This window comes from Ruditapes philippinarum, unplaced genomic scaffold (assembly GCF_026571515.1).
Source record: "Ruditapes philippinarum isolate M1 unplaced genomic scaffold, ASM2657151v2 ctg15979_1_1_1_1, whole genome shotgun sequence".
NCBI classification, from domain to species: Eukaryota; Metazoa; Mollusca; class Bivalvia; order Venerida; family Veneridae; genus Ruditapes; species Ruditapes philippinarum.
The window spans coordinates 10,309-20,311 of record NW_026852191.1 but is presented as its reverse complement, the minus strand read 5'-3'; the positions used below and the strand labels follow the sequence as shown (position 1 = coordinate 20,311).

General features: G+C 32.3%; 1 protein-coding gene and 1 pseudogene across 1 annotated transcript; both read right to left on the bottom strand.

Annotated features, from left to right (window-relative positions):
* Positions 1-55: 55 nt before the first annotated feature.
* LOC132751976 (uncharacterized) lies at positions 56-2,189 on the bottom strand (annotated as a pseudogene).
* Positions 2,177-6,628, bottom strand: LOC132751986 (uncharacterized). The gene is made up of 3 exons (XM_060742220.1): positions 6,506-6,628; positions 4,735-4,871; positions 2,177-3,171 (listed from the first exon to the last, which is right to left on the bottom strand). Exons 1-3 carry the CDS (start codon positions 6,512-6,514, stop codon positions 2,190-2,192), a joined length of 1,128 nt encoding a protein of 375 aa, XP_060598203.1. The 5' UTR covers positions 6,515-6,628; the 3' UTR covers positions 2,177-2,189.
* Positions 6,629-10,003: the final 3,375 nt, after the last annotated feature.

Sequence of the window (10,003 nt, the reverse complement as noted above, 5' to 3'; positions counted from 1 at the left end):
CTTAATATCTAAACTCTAGCTATTTAGGTTTTTTCAAAGAAAAATTTTTAAGTTTTTGCTATACACATATAAGGAAAATCAATGACCCCCGGGGCGGGGCCAATTTTGACCCCAGGGCTTTTATTTGAACAAACTTTGTAGACACTCACTAGAAAATGTTTCATGCTTAATAGCTTAACTCCAGCTATTTGGGTTTTTTTAAAGAAGATTTTTTAAGTTTTTACTATATGCATATAGGGAAAATCAATGACCCCCTGGGGCGGGGCCAATTTTGACCCCAGGGCTTTTATTTGAACAAACTTGGTAGGCACTTATTAGAAGATGTTTCATGCCAAATATCTAAGCTCTAGCTCTTAGGGTTTTTTAGAAGAAGATTTTTTAAGTTTTTCTGACTGGTTGCCATGGCAACCAGAGTTTTTAATGGAATTTAAATTTTTGAACAACTTTGAAAGGGGTCCACCTAAGGATCATTTCTGTAAGGTTGCAATTGGCCATATGGTTTAGGAGGAGATGTTGTTTGAAAAGTTTGACGCCATTTTTTGAAGGACGCACGACGCACGACGGACGCAGAGTGATGACAAAAGCTCACCTTTGAGCACTTCGTGCTCAGGTGAGCTAAAAACAATTGACTTAAAGATATAAACAGACTTGACTGGAGCTGAATGACTACAAAACTGTCTCTATCAAAAAAGTTATTGATCTCTATGAAAAATTGTTAATCAAATCAAATGTATGAAAGACAATTGTATGAAATATATATGTCAAAAGTCTAAAAGCACATTATTATCTACAGTAAGTACGAACAAAAACTTATGTAAAATATATCTAATAAATACTATTAAGTATGTACATATATATACACTTTTTCTCAACATCTCTCTACATGACTAGACCAGACAGAGGTGCCCACAGTCATGTAGTATAGTAAGGGATTGGAACTTTATTCTTTCTGATTTTCTTTTATAAAAGTTAGACCTGCAGACATTTTAGCAATATCGATATTAAAGGTAATTTCAAATCATCTGAAACCTAATGTTCAGCAGACTTCAAGTTATAAAAATGTAAGAAGAGCTAAAATGGTCTATAACAAAAAAAATTGATCCCTATGAAAAAAGCACATATTGTTAATCCCTCATGTAAAAAACATAAATGTATGAAATATATATAAAAATCTAACAGCACTTCATCATCTACAGTAAATACAATCAAAAAGTTAAAATGACATAAAATATATCTAATAAATACTTATATGATATGTACATGTATATATACACTTTCTCTGAGCATCTAGCTACATGACATGAAGAGAGGCAAAATGCTGTAAGACAATTATGGTCGCCAGGTTGTACGAACGCTTAATCAATGCACTTTTCTTACCTATCTTTAACACATTCTAATAATATCTTGTTCCCACACAATGTGATAGAAATTGAGTGCACTGTCATTTATATAATATTGTGTTCTAACTTAAAACACTGGCCAGTGCTATGCAATATTCTATTACTTTTCTTTGATTTCAGGCATAAAGTCTGTCAAGAAGAAGTCTCTTAATTTTGAGGTCATGTCTCTCCAATATTGATGATCAAAGGCAATTCTCTGAATGCCAAGGCCCTTATTTGTGTATGCAATGAAGTCACAAAATAGTGCACCACAAACTCCTAACTGGCCTTGGACCTGTGCATAGTATTCGTGGTCTTTTTTTAATTTAAAATGGCCATCTTCATACTTGCAGAAAAATGATGGATCCATACAAGCCTCAACAGGTGTGATATTTCTTTTTGAATATGTACATTTGACCTCAATCAGTCCAAAACCAGCATCCTCATCAAATAAAATACCGTCTGGTGAAGCAGCCAACCAAGGAAAATTTGAATTAATGACACAACCAGCTTTGAATGCCTTAACACGTCTCCCTGTGTTGTTCATATACTGAATATACTGTTTCAAAGCCTTTTCTTCATTCTCCTGTCCATATTTAATAGATGGCACATTAGAAAGATTTTTTTCACAAGTAACTGGGTCTTTATAAATTTTCCTTTGTCTTTCTTTCTACGAACAATAGCTCCGAATTTACTGGCTGTCAGCCGACATTTCCGTACTTCATGCCAGAGCTCACATGATGACTGATCAGTTGTTTTTTTGAATATATCAGTTGCTTGTTCACTAGTAATATGAAGGCCAGCTTCTATTTAAACCTTTTGGGGTATTTCATCAATGCCACTGTCATTCCATGGGAAATTGGGGACTTTTGAAACATTATCACATTGTGTGCCTTTTATTGCAGAAACATTCGCACTGACAAAGTTCCCTTCAGTCTGGCACAGCTGGTATGACAATGGCGAGCCATGAGGAACAGTAAAACCCATACGTGTACTAGTACTCTGCGCCTGGTTTCCCACTGTCATACACACTCCAAGCAGTGGGTTGATTTTGCCTAACTTTGATATTGTGTCATTTGTTACCTCTAGATTTTTGTTTGCATTCATACCCCTTGCTTCATACAACGATGATTTTATACCTTTTGACTGACTTCCGTACTTTGGCTTTACCACTGATGCAGTCATAACCGGTTCAGAGCGAACCCCATCTGTCCTGCTTTTTACCCACTGAGCTGGTAGATCAGTACATGTTTTTTCTCTTACAAATGTATCCAATTTTAGTTTAATGACATGATCAATTGAATATAACAAAGCATATATATGATTACAGTGTCCCCCTGCTCCAGCAACACAGGAACAATTCCCACCAGTCACAGCACCAGTTACACTTAGAAACACTGTTAAAGAGTGAGGTGTTTCACTTTTCTTCATCGACCTGTAACACCTGGCCCTCACTGAAATACAATCACTTCTTTTACCTACTTCCTGGTTGAAAACATAGCCATCAAAGTAAAAGGCATATCCTTTGTCAATTGGTTTTTCAATATATTTTGTGTTCTTTCCAGACTTCTTTGAATAGTTAAGAATATCAAGATAAGAAAATGATTGTGGTAAGTCACTTGTTTTCTGGGTCCATGTTGGTGATTTTTCTGACTGGACTGACTGCTGCTGTGTTGTTTTATCTTTTGGTGAGCAGGCATTGCAGTTTGCTTTTCTTTTTGCCAAGTACGGTTGGCCCGGGTGAGGATCTACTACTTGCAGGTTCTCAACTTGTTCAAGGCACTTCTTAACCCTGAAAGATAAAATAATACAATCAACAGAATGATCTCCATTATCCTGGAAAATTCTCTCCTATTACTTTCTTACAATCACATTGTTGCATTTTGACATGGTCGACAACTTTTCTTGAGTGGTAGAAATTTTAATGGAAGGAAATAAAATATCTTTTAAGCTGCACGTCTCCAGATGAGCCAAAATATTTCAAGAAATTCAATATTTAGAAAAATGTATTAAGATCTTAAGAAAAGTAAAAAGATTCAATATTTAATCAATAATTTACATGTTATGTGCGATTAATGACTAATTTTGCAGTATCAATCACTATAATTCTACTGCGTTACAAATGCAGTAACAGGTATGTATGTATATTTTTACCACTTTTTGGTAATTAACATGGGTTGTAAGTGTTGTTTGTAATGTGTAAACTAATTTCTTTAGTTCACTTAACTATATTTTACTTTTTAGTACATTTTCAAAAGTTTCAGGAAAATAAGCATGAATCTAGGGCCATGCTGCTTTAAAACTTGATATATATTATAAGTGTTAAAGCTACTCTCCCACACAAAACAGGTCTAAAAACATCAACATATTTGTGTACAGTTATTAAAACAACACTGTTAGGGATAGTAGCTTTAAAGTGTTAATGAAGCATGCTTTTTCTTAAACATGTACAAATATGTATTTATTTATTCTAATTAATAATAATCAAAGTTAAGCTACTGACCAAGTGATAGCAAATTGAAATCAAATTTAAGTACTGAAGAAAAAATGGCCTGGTTATCAGTTACTTTAAATATCTCATTAATCCGGGTAAAAATTATAGACTGACTGTAGTTTGTATAACCTATAGAGGATATTCATTTTTTTCTATTGAAATACACTGGATTCATTTTTATTAAATACTTATAAATGAAATACTTAGAAAAATTGATGAAATAAATTGTATATCTTTATTTTCCGTACTTTTACTGATATCTTGCCAGACTACTTTCTTCTAAATTCAGCCAATACACAAAATTAAAAGGGAATTTTTCCTATTCCTAAGGTTAAAAAAGAGGAAAAGTATATTATGAATAGAAAATTCAAGTTTTACTTATTAATTCAGCATTTATTTCATCTTGTGGTATAAAAATTATCATATTTCACCTGTGGCTACTGCAACTCATGAAATATATAATTTTATTTGAATATCCTCAATTTATTAAGTGGTATGCAAATAAATATTTCATGAATGACAGTGGCCAATGAATGATAATAATAATTTTCATACCACAAGATGAAAAGCCTGTACTGAGAGAAAAACATGAATTCTATGTTTATCATGGATATTCTTCCATTTTTGACTTTTAGTTTGAAAGACTACCCGTTCATATTTTGTGTATTGGCTAAATTTTGAAAAAGTAGTCATGCAAGACACCAGTGAAAATACATTAAATATATTTCACTGCAGTGAAAAAAATAATTTTAAAACTGTAAAAATACGGTAAATAAAATAGTGCATTTCATTTCCTTAATATTTCTCAATATTTCATTTGTAAGTATATAAAATAAATCTTATTATATATTTTCTTATTACCTTAAAACCAGCTCTGATTTGGTTTCCTTTGATTTTACTCTCTGACACCTGCTCTTCAACCATATTCTCAATTCATTAACCTTGCACTTCTCAGGTGTTCTTGGCAGCACTGCTCCTGGTATATCAGTGGCTTTTAACTGAAAAATGTGTACAATTTAAAAAATATATGTTGTTTTTACCCAGGAGTGACATAGTAAATGAATGTAAAATCAATGGTTATTTTTATCAAATGCTTTCCCACACTTAACTCATTTGGTATGACTTTATGCTGCCCTAACACTTTAATTTAAGGTCATATGATATCGACTTGGGGGACTTTCTAGCTATGTTCCATGGGAGATTATTTGCTAGGGTCCGGGGTGGAGAAGGATGCTACAAATCTCTCTTTTTTTATAATTCAAAATTTCATTTTTTTTCTCCTTAATTGGAACTGTCTGACTTATATTTCTTGAATGCAGTGGTATGCAGGCTGGTCTGGATGTTAAATAGTAAATGATTAACTATTACACTATTCTTACTGTTAAGCAGCTCTAAGATGTTTTCATTGATAAATTTCTGTTTACTTCAGTTTTTGAACAGGGTATGGATTTAAAAATGGGGCACTTCCAGCTAAAGCTATTAATTATTTAGATGAAAAATAAAATTTCCTTTTTATTTTTATGTCATCATGTTCAGTTTATAAATTTATAAGCTTTTATTTAAATAAAAAATAAATTTTTCTTTTTATTCCTATGTCATTATGTTAAGTTTATAAACTAATGAATCTAAAGTTATTCACATAAATAAAATTAAAAAAAAATGTTCCTATGTCATTAAGTTACAACTATCAACTTCATAATAATTATTATGAACTTAATCATCAATACAAAATATGAGATTAAGATGAGACATGGTAATATCTAATTTTAAATTAATGTTATAATATCTGTATAAACAAAAGGAAAATTATGGAATTGTTATTCTTTAGGATTCTCTTAATCTTCAACTAATTGTGTAACATTTGCCCCCGCTGTGCTTGCCCCCAATAAAACACCATCAGTGACCATATTGACCACCTTGTAGCAGATTATGCAATTATACCAATCAACCATAGTGAAATCAATATTTATGGTTCAATTAACAAGTGGATGTGATTTATGACCCATATCACACAGGAAATGGACATTGTAATGCACCAAAGAGACACCCCTAGAATGTCACATAGAGACAAAAGTTAATTTAAAAATCTTAAAAAATGTAACATACTCTTTCTATTTTTGCACTTTAAAACATAAAAGTTTAATATTAAAAGTATTAAAGTGTAGAAAATGTAAAACAAATGTTTCTGCAAGTGAACTTTAAATACATTACATAAAAAAAATCAATACTTAGTGTTCACTTTTGTAATCAAATATGCAAAAAATCTCCCCATAAAATCCATGTTACATTTATATCAAAAAAGGTTAATTGTAAAATGAGCTAAAGAACATAGGGATAACTTGAACAGATAAATGCACATTTTCATGAGAATATAAAATTAAATGAATGTAAATGATTTTTATTTAATGCTGGGCAGAGTTGGCTCATTCAAAGTTATTTTATGAATAGGTTGATTCAAAACATGACCCAGGATGGTTATTGCCTGGAATTGGCATTTGTTCCATGATAAAAGTAATCACATAAACATTGGAAAACTGGTTGCAGTAAGTAGGAAGACACATTAATTTGCAAAAAAGAAGATCAATTTTAAATGAACCAACTTTGTATCAGCTATTATAATAAATATACTTACATTGTACATGTACACTTCTGTAAAACTGCTGAAGGTTCACCACTGTCAGAGGAAGACGTCATGAATCATTCAAAACAACTACTGAATTTAAGACATCTTTGATAATTGTATGGCCACAGATTGAAATAAATAATTAAATTATATTATATTTATTTTTTTTTCAAGCAGCTTTTGCATTAATATGATCTAAAATAAATATGAGGGAATATGATCAGATCATACAGTACAATTAATACAGTTAGATAGTTAGTGAAAACGAAACTGACATGTGACATTTGTGAAATATTTGAGCAACTAATAGATCGATTCATTAATTCAATATTAAACCTTTTGCCAAATATCATATTTAACGTTTGGAATTCCATCCAAGGAGGCTGAGCTATCTGATAGTGATAGACAGAAGAACAAATGTCAAAATGATTTGTATTGATTTTTCACGATAATCGCTAATGATAAGGCAAATAACTTATCTTTTTATAAGTTTATAATGTTTTCCATTAAATAACACCGATTGACAAAGTTAACTTACCGAATATAAGGCAAATTATCGGTTGACAGGTCGGTTTCTCCCGTTCTACTAACGGGAAAATGTTTACTTCAATCCCCCATTTACGTCACATCCGGTAAGGGAGGTAACTCTGTCGCGACGCAAATCGCTTAAATGAAAAGGTTTATAAGGTCAAGAAAATGAAAATGCGTGAGTTACTTGTATGATTTAGAGCATATAAATAGTATCGTATGGTAAAACGTATTGACATTGCAATTGATTTATCGATAGTTGTTATTTCAATTAATATTTCAGATTCAAGTGGCACCTGTCTAGTTTTGTTTATGAACATGTAACGTTATTCCCCCCCCCCCCCCCGAAATGGTCGCTTATGAAATCTATAGAATATATATGCATATAACATTTGTCGAGATGTTTTCCCTTGGTTTTTTTGGGGTTTTTTTGTTTATAAAGCCTTAGGATCATGTTAGTATTTAATCAACTTTAGTAGCGGAAATAAAACACAGTATTTGCGGCCGTTTCTCATTTAAAATTGGGACCATTTTAGTGAAGTTGGACGATTACGTTTACTATTATTATTATTATTATTATTATTATTATTATTATTAGACGTTTTATAGACTTTGGCGTTATTTCGGTACATAGCATTTTACCGCGACGTGACGTTGACGTCACTTTTGTTATGTTTTGTACATTTGAATTTAGAGTTGAAAATACAGTCGTTGAAACCAGACGTTCATATTCAGTTGTTAATGTCATTCTGACATTGGTAGTTTAGCGCGGAGGAAGGTAGTCTTGTACTGGTGTACCTCTCTAGGAACGATGGTTAGGAAACTACCCGCCTATATGACTGAAATACTGTTGGGAAAAGGCGTAAAATTAAACAAACAAACAAACAAAATAGATTTTGGTGTTGAGGGTTCCAAGGTTAAGATCACATTGACCTTGAAGGTAATAACGGTTTCCGATCAATCACTGAAAAACACTTTGGCTTAGGAACTTCAAACTTGGTATGATGGTTGATCATGACCAGTATATGACCCCTATTGATTTTAGGGTCAAACGTCAAGGTCACATTGGCCTTGTACATGACCAGTAAGTCAACAACTCAACTTGCCTTGGTTGATATTTTATTTAACTTAAAATGCTTTTGGTATACACATTTCAAGGTCTTTTGTAATATAATAAATTGGCTGTCATTAAGGCCTACATGATTTATGAAATTTATGCATACATTATTTTTTGGTTAGATTTGTGATAACTTTGTCATAAAATTGCTGAACACAACCTTAAAAGTCACAATTACTTAGTGAAAAGACAGTCAAATTAACCTGATCACATGACTTATTGGCTGCAGATAGGGGGCATACATGTTTTATAAACATATTTTGTTTTGCATTTGACTTTGAACAGCAAAGCTGAAAAGGAGCTGTTTTCGGACCTTCGACTGTTGTTTTTGTAAAAGTTTAGCTGTTTTCATTTAATGCTTTTTTTTATTTTGGCGTTGCTATCTGCTCATTTGGTATTAAATCTTGGCTTGCTTTTATTGAATCTGTTTCAGTGTTTTCCATAGATTCATAATTAGTCTTAAGTTTGCTTAGTTTTTTTTTGTTTATTGGGAAGTGATCTGAACAATCTTTTTCTTGGCCCTTTTCTTCTGTTTGGAAATGTCAAGTTGACAACAAGCGGAGACTTTTCTGAATTACCTCTGTCGTAACCATTTGTCTCCTATGTCGGATGATGTACACGGTCTATCTCTATTATTTCTCTTTCAATCTTCTTCTTCAGTCGCTGACGTTGTAGATACTTTGCATTGCGTTTTAATTTGTCTCTTTTTGGTAACAATGAGGAGGCAACGTATTTTCTTCTTTGTCTTGCTTCTTGATATATTTCCGTGTCTTGTTTCATTCTTTTACGGTATTCTCGCATAATTTAAGCTTTAGACATCGCCATATCTGTCTGTAGTAAGAAATGATAAGTTATTATTGGCCAGAAGCTTGAAAAAAGACTGTGGTTACTGAAAGGTTCGTGACCGATGATAACGTGCCTTTCATTGAAAGAAATGGTTATTCCATTATGCTTTCCCCACTTAATTTTTTTTTTAAATTTGATTTTAATTTTCTTCATATTTTAACGTTATAAAGGATTTTGATGAAAACGTTCGCTTTGTTTATAACATGCCCTGCAAATGTTAAGCCGTAATTTTAGAAAGAATTGCAACGTCACAATCCAAAGATTGTCCATAAAAAGAATGAAAAGTTATTGTTGCCAAACACAGTAGTTATTGACAAAATGGTGTTAAAATTGTGAGAATAATCCATAAAGGTTAACACAGCAATGTGCTTTCAAAATGTATAAATTTGGGTCCGAGTGGGAGCATCTCTGAAATCGAGTCTGAGTGGGAGCATTTTCCATTTTTATAAAAAAAAAACCTTTAAAAGACTGACTTTTGAATAGAAATATTTGAAACTAATAAAGAATAATGGGTATACATGACTCGGTTTATGTTCCAATACGTTAAAAATAATTTAAAAAAAAGTTTTCAACCTTATTTCATATATGTTTCGGGAGAAGTCCGAGTGGGAGCATTCAGAGAAAAACACTTATCCCGTTTTCAGGCCTAAACCAGGCAATAAATCTATAAACTTTTTTTACAATTATCTCAAGTACTATAGCCATTCTTTGGTGCGCTACATGATTTTTTAATACTCTTACGTTTTCTTATAATAAAATTGTATTTTACCTTTGAGTCGACGAAAAAATGGTCCAAGTGGGAGCATTCAGCAGGTGCGCGATGACGTAGTATCCTACCATTGAACTAGCATTTAAAGAAAACATTTAATTTGACAACAAACAATATTGTCGCGTGCCGGCAGAACAGGGCTTCAGCACGAGTTGTTTGTTGATCTATTTTTGGTAGCGCTATCTTGTACTCTTATAGGGTTCTTACTGTACTAATGGTTGTAACTGTACTAATGGTTCGAATTAAT

Bases quoted from the DNA above. Each gene is read 5' to 3' on its own strand.
- LOC132751986 (XM_060742220.1), bottom strand. The intron at 3,172-4,734 runs GTAATAAGAAAA...TTTATCTTTCAG, and splicing joins AAATCAGAGCTGGTTTTAAG to GGTTAAGAAGTGCCTTGAAC.